General features: G+C 39.8%; 1 protein-coding gene across 1 annotated transcript in view; it reads right to left on the reverse strand.

The window, feature by feature from the left end:
• LOC121195588 (matrix metalloproteinase-17-like) overlaps window positions 1-23048 on the reverse strand; it is a 67854-nt gene continuing 44806 nt past the window's right edge. The window contains exons 4-10 of the mRNA XM_041059152.1: window positions 16954-17240; window positions 10012-10188; window positions 9184-9286; window positions 6683-6765; window positions 5837-5989; window positions 5444-5701; window positions 1-402 (exon numbers count right to left, since the gene is read on the reverse strand). Coding sequence (XP_040915086.1) covers window positions 77-402; window positions 5444-5701; window positions 5837-5989; window positions 6683-6765; window positions 9184-9286; window positions 10012-10188; window positions 16954-17240 — 1387 coding nt within the window. The 3' untranslated portion in view covers window positions 1-76. The remainder of the gene's footprint in view (window positions 403-5443; window positions 5702-5836; window positions 5990-6682; window positions 6766-9183; window positions 9287-10011; window positions 10189-16953; window positions 17241-23048) is intronic.

A 23048-nucleotide genomic window follows, 5' to 3' on the forward strand; every position in this document is an offset into this window, starting at 1 on the left:
TTTAGTGTCCTCTGGCCCTTCGCTAGTGAGTCTGTCTCCTGCACTCAGCTTGAGAACTTTGTCCCATGCTTTGGCATCATAGCAGTTCAGAGCGGAGGGCCACTGAGATCGTCCAGAGAGGTGGGAGCAGCCAGATGGGAGATGGGGAGGGGCGGGCGCCCAAAGGCGAGGCTGTGTCAGAGGTGCAGGAGCACACCTCGTATCCATTCTCTGCGTGGTCTGGGTGATGGTGCACGTTGACTCTCGTCTCCGTGCTTTTGGGCTCTGCGTCCGGAGAGTCCGACTGCATCTCGGTGCACAGCAGCCAGTCCTTAGCGATGAGACGGGGGTATCCCGCCTCCACCTCCATGTCGCTACCTGGCACTCGCCAATACTCCTTCCCCTTGAAAAAATAGGACGAGCCTTCGCAAGGAGAGGGAAGAGAGAGGGTTGGCATCAGTGTGTGCTATGAGATAGAGACAGAACAACATGGATCAGAAAACAATATACTACTAGACCTCACATCTGGTGGAAAGTTGTCTTTGCCCTTAAGGCAGACAAAAGCACAACAATGATGCAAATTAAGTATTAAAATACAGACAACAGAAGTATATGAGCATCCGTATTGAGAAAGAAAATACGGATGCTCTTTTGCTCCTTCTTTTAACTTGTGCTTTTCTCCCTCCAGCATTGTTCTTTTCATACTAATTCTCTCATCATCTTTTTTTATCCACCTCTTAAACCTGTGATTTCTCCATCTCTTCTTAACACCCTTCTCACTCGCTTTTCACCGTGAGTTTGTCATCACATCTTCTTCACTTCTCTCTTTCTCTCTCTTTATTTCACAGTTTTCTCTTCATCCTATGTTGGTGGAAGCAGCTTTGATGAGGCTCCAGTACTCTGGTCCAAAGGTTTGCATATATTCCAGTTTTTGAGTTCTTGTTTATATTCTGCATGTGCATGCATCTTTACATGTCTTTCAATAGAAATGGGGATTTTGTTGGGACTGCCCCTCTTTTGCATTTGGCTTGTTCTTACTCACACACACATCAAAGAGCTTGGAGCAGGACCTGTGAAGCTGGCGAAAGCTCAGACACAACACAGACCTCTAAACACCTAACAGGGAAAAGAGCCACGACACATTCAGCTGGGAATTGCCGCAGGGGGAGAGAGGTGATGCTACTCACTCCCTTTGAGAGTGGCCTGAACCAAGGACTAAGCACCTCTTGCTAATTAGTTGTTTTTGTGCCATTTTTCAACATCTACAAGTGCTTCATCAAAGCTGTATCTGGACAACTGGTGGAAACATTCCTTAGAGGGGATTTGCCTGGTAAAGGCAGCCAAAACAATGTGAGTTGAAGTAAGCATTATTAATCCCTATGGGAAAGCATGTCCTCAGCATTTGACCTATCATAATTGCTTAGGAACAGCAGGCAACCTTTCTCCAGCACCCGGGGGCCAACTTCAGATCTGAAGCTATTATCTGGTCAAAGGAAATGGCAGGATCATGCTGATTTTATAATTTCACTGTGTCGTTTTCTTAGACAAAATTATCACAGTATTTGATATTATCTCTACAATTATGAAATTTAATTAATACATTACCTCTTCAGCTTAAGATTTATATGATATATCTTTTTAACTCATTCAGCCACAGGCAAAAACTCTTTGCAATGTGCTCTCATAGTTTCTCTTCAGCTTCAAATAAGGATCTACATTTTTTTTTTTTTTTTTGATATGGATTACAAAGTGCATTTATGAGAATGTGTCAAATACGACAGCTCATGACAGAAGAAAGAACTGATAAATCTGACTGAAAGTATGAGTTTATAACAGCATTATGACCAATAAGTACAACAACAAAGTAACTTTAACTCAGACCTTACTCAAGTCAAACCGAATCACTGACTTTACAGAGTCAAGAGTCAACACAGTTTCTTACCAAAGCTTCATAACCACTAAATTACCTCAGCAGCTATTATAATGAACTATTTATATTCCCCTAACCCTAATTAAGGAGAATGGGAAACAACCTAACTTTAATGTGCACATGTTGCTTGGATTATAATAACAACATGCAAGAAGGGGTTACAGCCGAGCTTGATAGCTCAATTTTACCCAAAAGCACCAGAGCTACTGACAGCGAGACACAGCATTTGGTTTGTGTGTGAGCCACATTTAAAAAGTGGAACTAACACTGGGATTCTGCTGAGACTGATGGGGTTAAACTGGATTTATAAAGAACATGTAAAAAAAAAAAAAGATATTCTAGATATTTAACATAATATTGTACACCCAAGTAAGAAGTAAACATAAACCTTTTGTCCTGTTTGAAAAGGATAATTCATACGAATCAATTTAACTCAATAACATGAGGCTAAATGGAAGTATGTCCTTCATATGGCCTTCATTGCTTTTAATATTATTGGAGACTTTCAGAGGCCAGAATAACAGCTGCCTTATTGATTTATTTCATATTTAAGAACTTATTAAGTCTGATTCTATTATCCTCCACATCCTCCTATGCTGCACAGTGATTGAATCAAGTTTTGAAAGAGTCTCTTGGTCTCAGCCTATTTAGTCCAAGAGACTAAATCTCAGTGATCTTATTAATTAACTTTCCAAGTTATAACTGTGAAACATCAAAACCAATGAGCTGCAGACCAAAAAAATGTACATATTATGTATACAATCAAAGTACACTTAAAAGGAAAAAGTTTCCGCAAAGAGACAAGACGCATCAAACTGCATTAACTGGCCCACATTTCAGAAATAGAACTAGTCAGTGAAACTTCTACAGAATTTAGACTGCCTTAACAAACATTAAGATCTGTGTATACAATACAGTTCTATGTGGTACATTTTGATGAATTTTTCTTATTGTTGCAATTCATTTTCCAGTACACACTAATGACGACTCCTCGTAATGGGTAATTTCATGCTAATGCCACACATAATTACACAGGGCCCAGCTGTGAGCTCACACACACACACACACTCACGCACACATACATTTTCACGCATATGTGCATGGTTTTTATAGAAGGTACTAGACATTTTATAGAAAGTAAAAGACCAGAATGCTTTACAGGCCCAGATGCACATAGTCTGTAAATATTACTGACATGGCAGATTCAGGCGTGACACGCTCCGGTAATGATCACATTACCTCACCTCCACCTATAAAGCTAGCCACAACGAAGGAGAGTGAAGAGGAGAGGGGGGAGGTTAGGAGACGGATCTAAAGGGAGGTGAAGGAGAGAGATAGGAGGGGAGGAGGACACACACATCAACGCACACACTAACTGAATAATATAAGATAGATATTCATCAAACTAAGCATTTCATTGGTGTATCATTAGTTCATTAAAACTGTTGTGTGTAAATTTCATCTCGGGCTTTTTGTTAAATTAATATTGAGTAAATAAATTACTTTACTCAGTTGGACACTGTGGTAAATGTCAGCACTATTTGTACATGGAGGAAACTACAAAAGCAATATCTTAAATATAAGTTAAGGTAACCAATCTTTTGAAAGAAAAAAAAAACATAAATCAAAGGTGTGCTCAGTGTTCAGTACTTCAGAACTCTGCTCCTGTGAATGTTAATAAGAAAAATTCAACAAAGACAGGTGAAACATGTGTCACAGCTCTGAGACCCGATATTAATATCCCACTGATCTACTCTGTGTCTGATGTGGCACACTGTAGGAAACTCATCTAGATCTGTAACAGCACTGCAAATGTATCGCTAATGTCACACAGTGTCTAACAAATCAATATTCTGTTTGCTATAGAAGGCTTGTGCTGACTGTGTATAATGTTGCCTGTGAAGTAGAACTGCATTGATTGCTGATCAAAGATCAAAGTATCTGACTGATTTATACTTGAAAAAGGTCAATGGTGAAGTGGTCGACCATATGTCATAAATTGTATGAGCCAATTTGAGGCCATTAGCAGAGAACAAGACGTGTCGTCCATCTGGCACTGACACTTTATTCCTGATGTGTTTTTGATTATAATTATAACCTAGAACCTGTTTTAATTATATTGAAACAGAAGGCAGTGCCCATGCTGCCATGATGAAACACCACAAACCTCTGCTTTATCAAGCTGAAATGAGAAGATTTATGAAACAAACATAAATCTTTAAGCAGTATAATCTGATTTTGGCCACTATGAAGCTGTGAAATAAGATATTAACATATCATATTCCAAACCAAAACAATGAGCTGAAAGATTCTAAAAAAGTTCCACAAAGCTGAAGGGAACTAAAGAGGTGATAATTCTCAGAAAGTTTGTCATCACGAGCAAAGTCTTTCACACAACAAGTAATTATTTTATGCAGTGTTCATATAAAAATATTAATTAATGCAGCTTTAAATCTGGCAAATACATTTACTCTGTTATGGGATTGTTCCACAGTCCAAGACTCATAGTAGGTATGAGTCAAACCAAGAAAAGAAAAGTAAAACTAAACCAATAAAATGCATAAACTCACACATAAAAAGAAAAAAGTTACTAGTCTATGTAGCTCAAATTAGTACTGCAAGCTGACTGGCTACTCAATTGTGCAAATAACAAACTTCAGTTCTATCTTGGAGTAAGGCAGAGTTGAATCAGAAGATGGATCTGCAGAACCGGATCAGGATTGGCTGTGAGATGCTGATCGTGCTGAGTTAAATGCAGGAGGAACATTTTGTCCTGGACCACCTTGATTAGATTAGTCATGCCATCTTAGTGTTTTTCAAAAGTGTGCTCCCCATGAATCTGACTGACACCACTGAGCTTACAGCGGCTGCACGGATTAATAAGGGGAGACCGGCTTGTGGATTCATAACACCCAACACGGCTCTCCGCTATGTTTGCAGTGTAAAGGTCAAGGCTGTTGTTGGCAAGATGAGATGCCAGTCTTACAACCTCTTTCTGGTAGACTGACTCAGTGTCTGTAATCTAAAAAGTTGGTTGTCTGGAAACTTGAGCAGCTTGCATCCAAAATGTCCCTAAAGGCAAACATACAGCTGTACATTTCATTTTCCATAACCACAGCTCACTTTTTATGGGTCAGTGATTATTTGTTATTGTGTAGGCAATGTATACATCATATTCACCAAGCGCCTGTATGTGTGTGTGGGTGTGCTGTTAGTGTATCGTTCTCACTTGCATGATAAAATTTAATAGATGCTGTTATTTGTTGAATACAACAGTGACACAACTTTTCCTTGCTTTTCATAGTTCCTGCTAGAACCACATAAGACTTTATAGATCTGTGTTAACGTTACTTTTCCAGTGATGAGGAAATTTCTGTTTATAGCTCTGTTTCAATTTTGGTTTCTCTTAAAACTAAAGTGCAGAGCATAAAGATTAAGACGTTTCTTAAATCTGTCTGTGGCTCAATGACTTTGTCAGGGGAGGTGAAATGAAAAGCAAAGAAGAATGAGGGGTTCGTTTTCGAGACGACTCACCATCAGACCACCTCATGGCATCGTCCAGGTGTGGTGGCAGGCCCTTCCAAAGCGTGCTGTCTTTAGGGTAGCCCAGGTCCATATGCCTCAGGTGGTCGTCGTAGCGCCAGTAGTGGTTGTCCTTGAAGAAGTAGGTTTTGTCGTTGTGTAGCCAAACAAAAGCTGCATCCACTCCTTCCAAGGGCAGGCCAAAGTCACTGATTGGACGAGGGTAACCTTCTTCCACAATATTGTCTTTAAACACCCAGTATTTTAGACCTGAGGGGTAAACACAGATGTAATAATTAAAGGGAGAAATAACACCTTTATAGTTTGGAATATATCCACCCAATTATACCAGAATGAAACAAATACAAAATACAAGAGAAACTTGTATCAGATAGAGATGTTTACCTTTAAAAAATACAATTTTGTGGTCCCCAGGCCTCTCATACACAGCATCCACACTGTCCAGATTCTGCGGGAGGCCCCTCCAGAAGCGATGGATCTGAGCCGGACGAAGAGACACCAGGTGCTTCTCTCGAGTTAGTCGCCAGAAGTACTTCCCTGTGACAGGCAGGAAAAGGTTAGAGCTCGGAACTTTTTCAGAATGACTTTTTAGGAGCTCTACAAAAGCCAGCCAATGACCAGGCTTTAGAAAAACTAAAGCTCAAAGTGATTTAAAACTTGCATTTAAAAATAATACATTTTGTTACCTTGTTAATTTAGTTTGCTACATCTATCTACCTGCGAACAAGAGTATTTGGCAAAAAGGCATTTGGGCTTGTGCTCAGGAGGAGAGAGGCATAATCATTTAGCAAGAAGGGGAACGTTATTGAAATAATTTTCAATTTGACTTTATTAAAAATGTTGTGAATAATGAAAGTTCTCTTGCTTTGCAAATATACTAGCAAGACTCTTAAATGAGCAAAAAAAAGATCAATTTCAAGCTCAGGCGATAATAAAGATAAAGATGATAATAATGTTTACAGCAAGGCAGTCTGACCACTAAAGGAACATTTTGTTTAGACCACAGAATATGTGATGGTGTGTGAGACTGTGATACGAGCTCTAGGAGCCACACATGACTTGGCTTTCTATTGATTGCTGGAGTCACCACTCTATCTTAAGCCCAGCCCCATGTCCTTTACTCTTTCACTTTATCTCCTCTCCATTCACCTCTATTTCTCCCTTCTCTCTCACTGTCACTCTCTATCTGCCTGTTTGTCCATCTCTCGTTCTCCTTTTAGGCTTGAATACCTTTGAAAAAGAAGGCCTCCCCTCGTATTTGGGCCACGGCATCAAAGTGACTGGTGCATCTGTCTGGGGCATCTCGTGCCAGCCTGAGAGAGGAAATTTGGAGGAAGGATGCGAGAGGAGTTGAAGAGAGCAAGAACAGAGAAAGAGGAAGGCAGAATTTTTTTTTTTTAAGAAACCAAGGAAGACATGACATTCAAATTCATTTGCTGGACACTGAGTGTTTGAGGCTACATGCATGCCTTATTTTACACATAAAACACAACACAACAACAACCTCACTTATCGTAAGGTATACAGCGCACAGATAAAAAACAAAGCCAGTTAAAGACATTTGCATACTAAAAACAACTATATGATAATTTGCACTCACCTACTGAGATAGTCTGAAGACATGGATCTACGTGTATGTGTTTCCTTCAATTAAATAGGCTAAACATTTCGTGAAACGCTATCAAGCTGACACAGTGAGGCCCCCCAGTGCATTTATCCCCAGGGCTAATAAGTGATTTAGAGCCCTGACGTGGTAGGCCTGCCAATGATGAAGCCATTAGCACCACAGGGCTGCCACTGTGAGTGGGAGGCCGCCAGCCCTTGTATTATCAACAAAGATCTCCATTCAGAGCTCTATTAACACGACACCGCTGCCTAGTGGTCAGCAATTGTGACCCTTGTCAACCATAATCCAGTTTTTCAACGCTTGAGTAATGTGGGCAGTGAAAAGGCAAAACTATTGAGGGTAAGTGGGGTTTTATATGCCTGTTTACTTTGGAACTGCTGCATAGTCTTCGCATGTTTGTGCAAGTGTATGCATGGAGGTCAGCAAGCCATGCACATTGTTGTCAGTGTAGTTTGAAGCACAGTTTGATCACTCCCTGAGCTAGCTGCCCTCTGTTGATCTCATTAATTCCAGAGACCATCACAGTACAAGTACACTTGCAAAGAATCCAGTCTCAGCTTATGTTAAATCTATAAGTGGTTGACTTGGTGAGTGAGACAAAAAACTAACTCTTGTTTACTGTGTAAGTTTAACAATATTCAGACATATGTGAGCCACAATCCCAGCATTATAAAGATGACACTGATGGCTCCTACTGTGAGGAATCATGTGGACTAGCAGACAAAAGACTCCTGAATCCAGGTCATCCCTCAAAATTCCTGTATGGTTCACATGCTGTGTAGCCTGACTGACACGTTGCTCTACTCTCCTTTTTAGGATGGGTCTGTTTTTGGACCGTCCAAGTCTTTGGTCCAGAGAGAGAGAGAGAGAGAGAGAGAAAGAGAGAGAGAGAGAGAGAGACAAAGAGAGAGAGAGAGAGAGAAAGAGAGAGAGAGAGACAAAGAGAGAGAGAGAGAGAAAGAGAGAGAGAGAGAGATACCTTTGCTGTCACTGAACAGGTTGTAAAGAAATTTTATAACGATATTAATATTCCTCAGTTGAGGAGTCCTAATGATTTTGATGATATCATCTTTCCTGTTGTGCCACACTGGGTGTCCAATTTTTAATGGTCCACAGAGGATGAACCCTGTGGTGATCTTTCCTCAATCACCTCTCTGCGGCCAAAATATCCACCTATACATATCCACTCATCATATTTATGCTCCCTTGATGATTTTTGATCATTCTGACTATTACATTATCTCTCCTCTGATGCCCACCTGAGGCTGAATGATAAGTTAATGCCCAGATGCTCATGAAATTTTTAGTCATGGTGGCCGGAGGAAAAAACCCAGTTATTGTGGTAATCCGTCTCCTTTTAGTACCAGCACATCGCCATGAGGTGAAGAGCTCTTGAATTTGGTGATTTCATGTCCTGTATGTGTGTGTGTGTGTGTGTGTGACCCTGTAAAGCCAAATTTAAATTACATTTTATAGTTCTGCCAGAGCGGTGACCCCCAACTGGGGTACTTGTATCACAGAAGGTCCCTCTGCAGCAGATGCCATGGGGTTACGTGGCAAGACTGTGGAGTACCTCAACTAATTTGATAGAATAGAAATGATGATATGATTAAAAAACGTGTTTATTTGAAAATTATGAAAGCAATTCAGTCTTTTTTTTTTTTTTCCAAAAGTATGAAATTATTTTATATTTTTTAAAACAGAACAATGCAAACTTTAAAATTAGTTCTAACAAACACATTTGGAACATGACAGGTTGTGTGGTTGAAGGGGTGCTTTGGTTCGGCAGAGCCGTGCAGGTACGTCTAACAAAAAAGGTTGGGAGCTATTGTCCCATTGGCTCCACACACAGCAGCATTTAGGCTCTGATAGAGGGCCTTTTAACTTTGTCTGTCTGGGTTCATCTATAGGGAACATTTATTACATCCTCTGCTCCAACATCTTTACTAAAGCAGTGGGCAGAGACACCTGAGGGAGCTTGGGAAAGCATGAATCAAGAGTGTGTGTGTGTTTGAGAAGACCAAAAAAGGAGAGGATGAAACACTATTGATAAAGAGGCTGATAAAGAGCTGCTCTAAAAAAAGACACCACGTCTTCTACTTACAAGAGAGTGGATCTGTTTTCAGGCAGGTCCAGCAGGACGGGAGGTTCAGCTGTCTGGGAGGGGTTGCCTGGTCGATTGGTGTGGGACACTGAGTCTCTGACACCTAGAGAGGATATATGATTAAAGATCAAATTAACAGACAAAAGACAAGACAAATAATTGCAAAATTAATTTATGAAGGAAACACAGTGTCTGATGTTGTTGTATATCATTGTCATTTTGATTTTATTGGGTCTTGAAATGTGTAATTTTAAGACACAAACTTGGGCTATAACAAACTTATGCTGGGTATTTTTTTCATTTGTTTCTCATTCCAATAATTAATCTATTAATCAAACAACTAGACAGACAGTGCAAACGTTGCCAGCCCTTGGGAAAGGGATGTCTGGACTACCTTGCTTAGCCTGCTGCAACTTGCCCTGGCTCCAGCTAAGTGGCAGAAAATGGATGGATGGAGCTCAGCTACCTCCTCTTTGGCATTACAATATGCATTTATCTTATTGTGCCGCAGTACAGCAGTTTTGTCTTAGTGTCTATGTTTAATTCAGTTCAATTCATCTCCCTCGCTTGCAGTCCTGTCCCTCAGCATTATTTCCTGAGCTTCATTCTTGCCTTTGTGATCATTAGTCTCTCCCCCGCACGCTGCTACTCTCTGCACCAGGCAATGGTGTGATAAGGTCATATGCCATAAAAAGAGGTCCAATTAACTCCATCCGTGTTTTCATTAATCAATAACCTCGCTCCACAGAGCTCATCAATTGCTCTCTCTCTGTCTCTCTTTCTCTGTCCCAGACAGACACAGAGCAGTGGATGGATGTTCCCTCATACCGTAGAGTTGCCAGACGCGGACCTTGTCTTCATAGGGTAAGTCGTATTTCAGTGGGTCTCCTACGGGACCCTGGTAGTACGGTCTCATGATGGACTCCATGGCTGAGGTGTGGACCAGGCCGATGGCGTGACCGAACTCATGGACTGCAACTGCAAACAGATCCATCCCGTGGGAGTCTGACGGAGAAAGAAAGAGAGAGTTGACCCAAGTTGAAACCATATTTTAAAAAAGGACCACCAGAGATCTGGTGCCTTTTGTTAGGGATTTATCATGTTTTTGTTATATTACAGTTTCCTATTCAGAAATACTGTATGATGTTTAATAGTAGCTATGTATTTAAAAATAAACACTGAATAAATAAAATTCATAAATGAAAATGTTCTGTAATATACTTGTGTTGCTACGTTTGTTAACCGTTCACGTGAATACACCATATCTGAGCTTGAAACTTGGACCTGGAATAAAACAGGAAGATCCACACCCTCCACTTTAAACTGGAGTTATTTAGGAAAGCAGTCAATTCAATCAAAGTAGCAGCTACAGAATGATGCACACAGAATAATTTTCTTCCCTACAATCGCTGATGTCCAGAATGGCGGTAAATTACTTAACTCAAAATCTTAGACACAGCTCCTCTTCCCTCTACTTTTAGTTTCACAGCTAACGTCTCAGCTTCAGCTTTGACAGAGATCACCTTACTGCTTAACGTTTGTGACTTGTGTAGAACCAATGCAAACCTCTGTTTGCATGTTTATCCCTTTTTAGGAGGGAACTCTATAAGTTGTAAGTTAAAAGGCTTGTCAGACTGTTCTGGTGACTCTGAGTGCTGTTAGGTGTGTGCTGTAGTGAGATAAATGGTAATACTGCCTGAGTCCCGGGGCTGCCAATCAAAACCTGAGAGTGGAAAGACACCTAAAGAGCCTGCAGGCTATCAAAGCACATTCCCCCTCGATGTTCAGCTAAAAAAGAAAAGGAAAAGCCTCCAATCCTTGTCTGGCTCTGCTAAGCAAGACAAAACCTCGGGCTTGAAGATTTAGATTTGCAAAAATGTGAGTGCTAGCGTGTCGAGCCAAGCTGGCTTAGAGTTCCTTGGTGGCTGGGTTCGAGTTTGCATTCAGTTAACCTTATGTTGGCCTCGACTTGGGAACATCTCAGTGCTGTGCTCAGTCAAAAGACAAAGGACAATTGGAGACATGCACTTGTGCTTACAAGACCTGGGATATTCAGTAGCCAAATGCCAACTCTAATCTGCAGGAGCACACGGTGCAGAGAGGAAAGTTGGATCAAAGGAGGGATCAGGGGGAGGGGGGGGGCAAGGATTCAGAACAAAGTAGGTGCCGTCACTGTATTTACAGTCCATCTGAGGTTGACAGAAAAGACATCCTAATGCCTGCGGAGAAAGTCAGAGGTGAGAGATTTGGGTAGATGAATGAAACTGATTGAGTTAGACACCCAGGGCAGAAAGACAGAGAGCAGAAAAGAGAGAGAGAAACAATGAGACAGAAAGAATGTAAACAGACAGAAGCTAAATGATATTACAGCATTGTACAAGGCCTGATCAGTCATCACGTATATAACTAACAGAAGTGCTTTCAGGGTATCAGAAGATTATATAAAAAACAAAAAAACGCAGCAGATACAATATATCAAGGGGTGCCTCTACCTTGCATATAGCATGATGTATCCAGAATGCTACAAAGATAGCCTGTGGCATTTGGTTAAAAGTTTAATAAGGACAGTGTACCATGCGGTAGATGGAAAGAAGCAGGAGCACAACTAGCCGAGGGCTATCCTGTTCATTTGATGTGAATCCCTGTAGTATCGTGACCTTGCATTACCTTATGCTGTAATGACTGTGGAATCAAAATTTATATGAGATCATTTGAGGTTTATAATTTATTTGTCACTTTATTTAAAGCAGGTAAAAACCGTGGTAAAAGTGCTGGAATGAAAACAACACACTCACTTAAGTTTTACATGAGCAGGTGGGTGAAATTAACAGAAGATGATGATACAGCGATTCCAGCAACACCCCCCCCGCCCCACCCCCCCCCCCCCCCCCCCCCCCGCCACCACTGACCCCCGTGCTTGTTTACATCACAGATCTGGAAACATGTTTGATTCCATAATTTAAAAAAAAAAGGATGAAACAAAGCTTAATATCAGTGAAGCTGCATCCAAAAACACAGCCATAGCAAAGTAAAAAATATTGAACATTCCCCATTTTGCAGTGACATGAGTTGGAAGCTTCAACTGACAGCCAATGTTTTAGAATTGATTAAATCTACGACATTGATTTTACGAGTTTAAAATAGTGCAAATGGTCAAGGATAAACTTTACGGGGTCTTAATTCATATGGAAGAACTGTTCAAGCAGAAGAACTGATGTATTGATTGAGCTTTTTCTTGTGAGACTGAAATAATTTCATGAACTCCCTAAAAATCAATTCTGGCCATATCTGCACCTAAAGCTGACCTACATATTTTCTGCCGTCTTTTTTTCCCCCCCAAAGCCTGAAGATGCTATTACCCATACGTACTAGATTATTGGAAAGTACAATGAAGCCTTAATTTTATTCCATGCTCTCGTGCAGCTCAGACTCAACCCTTACTCACAAATGGGAAGCTGCTCATGACTTTTTTTCCATTTGGCTCCAAGTAGAGAAACTAAAACTGAAGTCAGATTCTTGAACTCGACTTCATATGTTATATGGTAAGGGCACCTTAAATTTGGAAATCAAACAGCTGTGACCAAAATAGATATATTGGGTATTCTGTAGTCGAAAAAACAAACTTGTCGGTGCTCTCTGGTGGACAAATGATGTAATGGCAACGCTGTTTCAAAATTACCTCAATCATATCGGGAATCTCTGCACAGCATTTTCTTATTACTTCTCCATCGGCATAAAAGAAAAACAGTTGGCCAATGTTTTGGTCATTAAATCTAACGTTGTGTTTGGAGACAACTTCCCTCTCTGTGATTTTGGCCGGCCCAAGGCAAAGTGGACACAAAGAGCTATTATGTCATGTCAAAAATTAATTGAGAGGAATGAAAGTCTGCATCTGCTCCTTTTGTGAAGATTTAGTGTGTTAAATTGGGCAAGTTGGCAGCTCTAGAAATATTATCCTTCAAGCTATTGAGCGAGTTGAATGGCTGCTACACAAAGCAGGAGACGTGGGACTGTCGCATCTATGGTCCAAATTTAATTAATACATTCTCAGTTTGTAACAATGAGCAACAACCAACATGCAGGCGCATCTGGCTCAAAACCATCAATGGCTAAACACAGAGGAGGAAGAAAGAATGCAGCCTGTTGTTTTTCCTGACCAAAGACGACTCTGGAAACATGCCTGTAAGGTACAGCACGTTCTGACAAAGAGAAATGCTGCAGCCAACATAAAATGAAGACAACATAATGGTTCCTTGGTGGAAAAAAAAAACCCACAGAGAATTATCAACCAAGGTTTTCTGCATTTTTCACCTTTTGGTTTTGGTTGTATGGCTGCTACAGTCTCACTTCTCACATCAGCATCGTTTTCTGCCACAGCAGGAAGGCTTGGTGATTTCAGTCAGAGGTTCTAAAAACCCTTTGTGTACTACCAGTGGGGAATTTAGCAGCTCAAGAGCCAGATGTTTCCCTAAGAAGTAGGTGGAGACATGGAACATGGATGGATCATATTGACTTTATTGTAATATATTGGTGTTGCGTTTTGTGCTGCCCCTAGTGGCCACAAAAGCAGTTAATGCAGGTTTGAAAAACAGAAAAAGACAATTAAGATTATTGTACTGTTATTAGAGGACAAATACAGAACTACAATACAGGACTACAGCACTACAACAAGTTTGTACATGCTGCTTACAGTAGGTCTTACTGCTGTGAAATGACCTAAATGTCAGGCTGAAACATTTGAATTCCACATTGCTTTGGAGTTAATTGCTATTATCCCCAGCTATTATCCTATCCAGAGCATTAAGAAAAAAAAAAGAAAAGATATGTAATTACATAATTAGTAAGGACTTAATTGGCCTGGAGGTAAGATCCAAATTGCTAAAGGCATTTGAGAAGACGGTCTCTAACTACAAGAGCATGAGAAAGATCGCAAGGGCACGGGAGGAAACATTCAAGGAGAGAATCAATATCTTGTTTTTATGGCGCAGAATTAATGCCATCTCTAGTACACTATCTATATCTAAAATCACATAAACCCTAATTCTGTGCTAAAAGAATGTTACAAAATCAAAGGCAGCAGTAAACAGTGCAGGGTTGTTTTTATTGCCATTGACTGACTATAAGAAACAGTGGGCTCTTTACAGAGTGAAGAGAAAGAGGCAGATGCCTGATTTACAAATGAAGAAGTGTGATGTGTTTTATTTGGTGTAAATTTTATCCTTCGTCGTGGTGAGTTAAAAAAGTCATTCATTCTGGCTCAAAGTGCTTTGTTTTTAACACTATGGCTGTCTTCATCAGACGGTCACTGCTGCTGATTAATTTATGACTAGAAACATGTTTTATTTCTCTTATTTCAAATCAGCATCATGTCTATGATGGAAATTATGCTGTTTGAAGAAGGAAACAGACTGGTATAAAAGTAAGAAAACACCTATGACCCCTCCCTCCTTCACTGCCCTGCCCCCATTAACTCCCATTAACCTGACTCCCATCAATGCGTATACTGCTGTGAAATACCACAGCGATCGTGCCATCGAGTCCTGCCACTGCTGTGGCCTGCTGGGAGGTCTAATTGGAGCAGATTGAGCTGCTGTAACATATGGTTCACAGCTTTAACAGCACAGAAGCAAAGAATGGAAATGAATACAGGTCCTGGCTGCATCATAGACTCACCAGCTGGTACAGTCAGCGACATCCACATCCCCACTACAAGCTTTAAATTCCACTACTAGATAGGAGGACTGGGGCTCACAGTGGTGACAGGCTTTGTGCTAAGCTAAGCTAGTGAGCTGCTGGTGATAGCTTTATATTTACGGTACAGATACTGTAAGATTACTCAATTTTAAAATGACTTCAGAAACATAATGCCAGAAGTATCAGCAGCAAATGTGTGCAAGCTATAGTTAAAGTACTTGCACAGAATGTCCTGTATCAGATTATATTATTGGATTATTTTTACTGATTAATTGATGTATAAACAGGATTCTACCCTTGTGGTTGCTTGAGGTAGTGCTAATTTTAAACACTGTATAGTTTAATCTGACCCATACATTATATTTTACAAGATTTATTTTGTGCACAACTTTTCAGATAACGAGCAACTAAACCTGTAACAAAACAGCAACATTCCTCTCTAAAATATAGTGGGGTGGAAGTAAAAAGTAGTACAAAGTGGAAATTTGAACTGAGTGCAAGTACAGTATTTTAGAACTGCACTTGAGTACAGTACTTGACTAGATGGGTTTCCAGCACTGTCCCTCACTATAAAGACAGACTGATATTTCTGCGCAAAACAGAGTGTCCACAACTCTGTGAATCTAATCACTGGGTCATTGTGCCCAAATCACTCTTTTATTGATCGTCACTGGAGCAGCTGTTAGTTGACATCACAGATTATAGAGCTGCTTCAAGGTCTTGTACAGACACTTTCATTTCAGCTTTCCATTGCCACAAATCAAAGGAAACACACAATTTTTAAATCACTTTAACCCTGTGAGACCTGAACTATGAAAGAATGGTCAGAAAATTCTAATTTTTCAAATATGAACTCTTTATTTGTCCCTTTGACAAAATGTAAAAAAAAAAAATTTAAAAAAAAAAATTCTAAGTATATTTTTTGTTTGTATCACACATGTCAAAACATTTAGAAAAGTGAGGAGTGTCTACCAGGAGTCAGTATACGAGCATAAGAGTTCATCTAAAAGGGTTAAATGCAAAGTTTATGCTTGATGGTGATGCAATGAGTCCCAGAAATGTGGGTATCATATATGATACGTACGGGCTCACAGGGCTAAATATTGTGCTTTTCTCTCGCTTTTTCCTTCTCAGTCATTCATCTGTTAATAAATTTAAAAGACTCAATTCTTGTGAAAACTCTATGGCATCATTTCACAAACAGTAGAAGTCAACAGTACTATTCACTTTCTTTTGTTAATTGCTCAAAAAAACAAAAAAAAACAAAAAACAAACCAGAGACCATCTTGCGGTGGGATCACACCAGCTGCGACACCCATCACGTTGATGTTCATGGGTCCGACCACACCCATCTTCAAACCGGCCTTCGTTTTGACGTCAACTACACACCTGTTGCATGGCTGTGATGCTATTGACATATAAATATATGAACACGTGCCAACATACTGAAAACTGACTCTGTGGTAGTTCCAACAACAGTATGTGTCTCCACGTCCACATTTTACCACAATGACACACACACACAAGCAACAACACACACAAACTCCCAAGGTGGTGAAAACAATACCAGCCATGCTGTCGCCGTTGGTAACAAGACTTCATGGTTATCAGTGGCATATTAGAGAGGATTGTTTGTTTATGGCAGTTGGAGGAAATGAAAGGATGCCTTTTATGCCTCCTAATAAGCTTGTGATAACAATTACCATTGCTTTAGTCACTACTCGGAGTCCTGTATCTGAAGCCATTGTATATTATATTGATAGTTCTAACACATTAAATTTTAATTACAGAATCTGGAACGTGAACAAAGGGTGGAAGCATAGCTTGGCTCGAAAATACAGTCAGTGTTCTAGTTGTGGATATTGAAACCTTGGCAAGCATGGAAGTTCAAAACGGTTTTCAGGCTCTTTTGCATTTTCTAGATACTTGACTGTTTAAATATCCCCGTTTTATAGTGCACTGGGAGTCTCTGAAAAATGTTTTGGTGAGGCGCTTCACAGAATATCACTCCATATCCATTTTCCCTCATCAAGTGAATGTAGAAAGCACTTGACATTTACAAGCAAAGTTCCTCACCTGGTGATCTGAAGGTCCACGCCTCATCATCATCAAAGTGTGTATCCCCAGCAGTGAATCTCTCTCCAGGGAAAAAAGCGTGCGCCACGGTGCCCCCTGGCCCGTCAAAGGGATATCCATCGTTATGGTCGGCCTTAGTGAAGTCGATTTGAATGTCGGCATCACTGCCGGCCACCTCGTGGAAGTTAAGTGGCGCGATGTCGCTCCAGACCTTCAAGGCGTAGTACATCAGGGCTCGAACAGTGTCCCTGCCCAGTAAGGCCGAATCCTTAGGAAAGGTCCTCACTCTGAGTGAAGGCAGGGAAAGAAAAGGAATGGGGATTATTAGGTGGCACATTTCACGCTCAGATGTGTTGTGTTTACTTTAGAAAGCCTTGGAGCAGTTTTCAGTAAATTCACCTCATGTGTGTCCTGAGCAGAATTAATAACCTACTAAACACTTAAAAGAATATATTTACCCTAACCTTGTTTTCGTTACATTGTTTACTGGAAAAAAATATAACAAATAAGATACCAAAAATTCCTGTCAGATTCTTTCAGGATTTCATGCAACATTTTTTGATTGTTTGTGAAGCTTTGGGGCCCTTTGTGGTACTGCACAGTATAAAGAGGGACAAGGTTAAAAATAGCCTGTTTATTGCTGCCAATACTGGTGACTCTCTTCGTCTAATTTTTAGTCCAGACATAGCTGATAATAACATATTGCCTGGAAAACTGACACAGTCACGCAGCCTTTAACTAGAAAAAAAATTGCTCCTTCCAGGAAGACCTTTCTTTTTTGTATTTAGGAGAAAAATCCGATACAGTATGTTACAGCCATGAAAGTGGTAAATGAGGAGGAACAGTCCTTCAGTTTCTGAAGCATGTTTCAAAGAAATTCTTTTACTTTGAAAATGGCAGTGACAGTTTTTTTCTTTTTTTTTAAATAGATGCAAAGGGAAGATACAAATTTACTTTATTTTTCTATTATTAATTAATTTATCAGTTAGTGGGCAGGTTGGTGTTATACATCAAGGTTAATGTTTTATTATTCCCCCTATTAACCTGCCATCCCTCTCCATCCCATAGTACCAGAGAGAGTACAGGGGCAGATAGGTTGTTTGGTTGAATATGTAAGTCGAGTCGGTTTGAATCATTGATCCTTTATATGACTGAGGTTTGTGAAAGTTATAATCTATGGCCCCGGCCATGAGAAATCCATGGCGCTGTCCGTGGTACTGAAGCAGCAGATGGATGTGTAATAGCACCTTTTTCTCTCAGTCCTGCCCTTCTGTCAGTTTCAAGTTGGATCTATTATTCTCTAAACTGTGCACTATAAATACTAAATTTTGCATTATATTGTAGTTGCGAAAAGACTGTAATGTTCCTTTAATATTTCTATGATCATTCAGTAGTGCCTGAGCTCCTCTGTTCCTCAAGACATTATGTGAAGTCTTGGCTTCAGAAAAAAACAAAAAACAAAACATATCTTGGCTAGTAACCTCCAGACAAGAGCATGTGAAAACACACAGCAAGAACACAACTATGAGCCAATATGGAGTCTGACAGCAGTGATAGTGAAGATTGGAGCCAGCATGTTGAGCAATGCTCATATAATGGAGAGAACAAAAAACATTTCATTTCATTTTCAGTGGAGTTCAAGTGTTACTTTTCTTTCTGAGATTAATTTCTTTCTGACTTTAACTAACTAACTTATTATATTAGGCCATAATGTCTTTTCTATTTTGCACATTGTGTATGTGTTCAAACTGCAACACTAAATACTGACTGAATGTAACTTATGGCAAAAATAATGTAGTTAAGATTATCTCCACCTCACAGAGGAAGAACATCAAAATGATGCTCACACATGGATCAGTATAATAGAAGGTAGAAGTGTAGTTTGGTATTGCTACAGTTACTTCGAATATTTCAGTATTTCATCCACCCTCAATAGAAAGCGAAGTATTGCATGTCGATTACAAAGGGATCATTCCAATCTAATATATCACACTTAGTATGTGCCAACCTGACTCAACCACTCTCGTCCACATGCCCTATTCAGTGGACAAGAGATGGAGTCCCCTGTTACCTGCAGCTGAACTTATTACTACATTACTACATATATTACTACATTACTACATATATCCGAAACCCATCAAACAATGTTATGAGATGTGTTTAGACCTCATAAGAGGGCTGCACACCTACCACACCGATCCTGATGACTGGTTGGTTCATTTTTAACAAAATAAAAAAACAAAACAATTTCAAGGTGTTTTAGTGATGACTTCTGAGTCACCACATCTTCCGCCACCAGCTACATTTCAGACCTTTCATCCCCACATGAGCCAGAGCTGCAGCTGTTTCAACGACTCAGCTTGTAGCTAAGGGTAACCAGACCTTTACTGTCAAAGTCAAAATTCAGAGCACCTGCCAGAGGAGCTCACACCAGTGAGATCTCTTTAATCTTTTAAATCTCTTCTGAGGGCACACTTGTACCGGTGAGCAAGTTTTGTCTTGTTTTACCTGTATCTGTATCAGTTCTGCTGTTATCCGTCACTGATTACTGTTCACCCACTTTTCATTGTATTTGGTCATTAATCTTATTTGTTTTGCATTTTGTTACACATTACAGTTTTAATTCAATACCACCACATAGATAAAGAGATAGGTATCTAATTTCTTTACTCTCACTCTGCTTTTTTCTGATTTTCTGATCAAGACTTTTGGTTTCCCCTTTCTCCTCTTTAGATAATCCCTTCTTTATTTCCCTATTTCATCTTGTGTGGGATAAGATGTGTGTGTCTGCAGCATATGACTGATTTTCTTTCAGGGGTCCAGGCACCATGCTTGAATGGTTTTTGTTTTTCTTGTCCTTGTCCTTTTTCTGTGTCAAAATCATCTCTTCCTCAGAAACCATGCCCCCCCCGCCCCCCCCCCCAACAACTAGATAAAATTATTTTCTTGAATTTTACTGCAAAACCTACTTTTGATGTTTTTTTATTTATTTTTTTTGCTTCATCCACTCCATAGGTTCTTATTGTCATGACTTCTGCTACTGCTGCTTCTGCTTCTGATACTGTAGCAATGATAGCATTTAAGAGTGCGTTTATGTGAAATCCCATTTATGATCCAGTATATGAATGTATAAAAAACAGCTATGAGGATGAGCATGTTCAGCCCTGCATTGTAAAAACTCAACTATTATCTCTTATGTCACTTCTTTCCAGTAAAATCCCTTCAAGGTTATCTCGGTAGCTCACAAACATCCATAGTTTCAGTCTCCATTAGCTGATGTTCTCACCTACTCCTCACTGCACTTGACACTGTTAACACACCCACTGATGCGAATGAGTAGATTAGTGCAGCCAATTAATGGCTTCATTAGCAAATATGTCTTTGTCAACATGTTGTCACAAAACACATGGACAGTATTAGAAATGTTAGCTTGAAGTAATGAGGAGGCTGTAGGTTATAAACAGGACTTTCCATTATCTTTATTGTTATTATTGCATCGTTAATATGCAAATCTATGCCACTAGTCACTTGAAAACCTAATCAGATCACCAATTCTGAGGGGAGACCTGTGGTTTACAGTAAGTATGAATTTTTCTCGTGTTGACTTGCTCTTAAAAATGTGCCTACGCAGTCCACTTATTCATACTGCATGAATATACGACCCTCACTGCAAACCACAGTTAGCCAAGGTCACTGCAAATGGCTGAACCTCTACAGACAATTCACCTGCTTATTAGTCCTAATTCAGACGGACGAGGGTGGGCGAACGCGTAGGCCTGTATCTGTGTATTTGTGCGTGTGCGTGAGAATGTTGATGAGAGAGAAAGATGGAGAGGCAGAGTGCATGGTTTTGTCAGTGTGTGAGTATGTGTGTGCATCCAAATGTTCCTGTCAGCTTGTGAGTGTGTGTGTGTGTGTGTGTATGTAATTGTAGGCAAGTCCGCCAAGGTCAGAGCATTTCTGCCCTGCATCTCATATGAACTGAACAGCACCAGGGAACCGCTGGTGTTTACAGAAGAGAATATAAGTGCATAAGAAATGAAGCAGGTGTCATTTCTCTGTGGTGCCTCCTTTAAATCTGATTAACTTTACAGGGATGTTGTCAGTATGTCAATCTTCCGCCTTCATTTTAACAACCCTATTGATTATGTTTTAATCAAGGGACCAACTGCGGTAAGGTCTGATGTTTATTAAACAACTTGTCCTTATCACGTAGACACCAGTATGTTTTGTTTTGTTTTTTTTAATTTTGTTAATGATCTTGTTGTTCTCCTGTTTTTTTCCCCCTCAAAATAGACTATGCAAAAAAATTGTGTCAATGACAGTATAAGAAACAAAAAAACACTGTTGCACATGTTCAGTATTTCTGTTATCGCCAGGCAATGGTTGAATATTTTATCTAATAAAATTTCAGCTGACCAGTCAGATCAGTTGTTTTTTTTTTCCTCATTATTTATGCTTAACTTGTTAAATAATTTAGTTTCTGAGGCAAAACATTTTCTATTTTTAATGATACAATGTCTAAAAGGGCAAATACAAAAGTTATTACAAGAGTTTTGACATTTCCATGTATTCCACATGTGAATTTGAGCAGATATATTTAGCTTATATCAACATAAATGTATTGCTTTACTTGGCATCGCTGTGGAGAATAAGTACTGCAAAGACAAGACTCACACTACCAAAACTCGATAGCCCGTTGGTTTTTAATCAAATTTATCTCAACTACCCACATTTATAATTACAATGTGATTAATTCCTGTGTCAATAAAAACACTTTGGTTTTACAAACATTATATGCAGCTGAACTTTTCACTGTCTGATGAAGCGAAACTTTCTCACTGGATGAGTTTCCAGTGAGCCAGGCTATCTGTTTCCCTTTGCTTCCAGTCTTTATGCTAAGCTAAGCTAACTGCCTGCTGGCAATAGCTTCATATTTAGCGTACAGTCACAAGGGTGGAATCAATCCTCTCAACTAATTCTCAGAAAAAAAACGAATAACCATAAAGTTGTGGCTGATCAAGCCAAGGGCTGTGTGATCACAGCGTAAACGTTTATTTTCTAGAAATTTCATGACTGTGACTGATGAACAGTCAAAAAATGATAAGCACAAGAGCCAGCAGAGTTTGGAGAAATAAAAAAAAAAAAAGTGCAGATGTAAGTGTTTTTGGCTGCAGCATAAAGTAGGAGTCATCTGCAGTTCAGTGACTGAGGGCCTGTTTAGCAGCAACAGAGCTCCTGAGTTTGCATCATTGACTCACGGATAAATATCTCAGAACAGAGTGTACTGTCAGACATTTCCACATCAATCAAATATAATACCTACATAAAGCTGCTTACATCAAAGAACAGCCTGACACTACTGAACAGGCAGTCCTGCGCAGACAGCGAGTCTTTGTCCATGGTGCTTAACTGACAAACAGAGGATGGAAGATGAGAAAATAGCATGGGGAAGAAAGAAAGGAAAGAGAATGGGCCATTGTTACAGGCTGATGGGAATCGGTAATGTAGGAGGTATGAGAGAGAGTAAGCACAAAAAGAGATGAAATATACAATGTCACAGTGCTCTTGATAATTCCACACGTATTCTTACCTTTGTTAAAATGTTTATATTAAATTTAAACCTGATCATTAACTCTGCATACACTTAAAAAGTATTTTGGCATATACTATGCCAACAGGGCTAATCAAAATGTTGATAATAACTTGCTTTTAATTTGAAAGTAACAAATTACTTGGCTTCTTTTAAAGCAGGGTAAGCGTCTTCCTGACAAATTGGATTGGTTCAGGGTTTTGGTCTCTCTTAATTTGCCCGGTCTAAAAACCACCATGTTGTGAGACAAGAAAAGCTGTTAAACGGACACAAACACAGCTTTTGGAGACAGCTCAAATCTGTTTGCCTTTAAATCAATAAGAGGAGGGCAAAGTTTTGCAATACGTTTTATGTGTAATGCATTATTTGGGCAAATTAACTGTCTATCTTTCCATGATAACACATGCTACACCCACAAGTAAATTCATGCTGCTGAAGCAACAGTTCATGGAGGAGCAGGAAGAACGGCAAATGCAGCCTTTCATCTGCATGTATAATAACG

This window comes from Toxotes jaculatrix, chromosome 16, assembly GCF_017976425.1.
Source record: "Toxotes jaculatrix isolate fToxJac2 chromosome 16, fToxJac2.pri, whole genome shotgun sequence".
Lineage (NCBI taxonomy): Eukaryota > Metazoa > Chordata > Actinopteri > Toxotidae > Toxotes > Toxotes jaculatrix.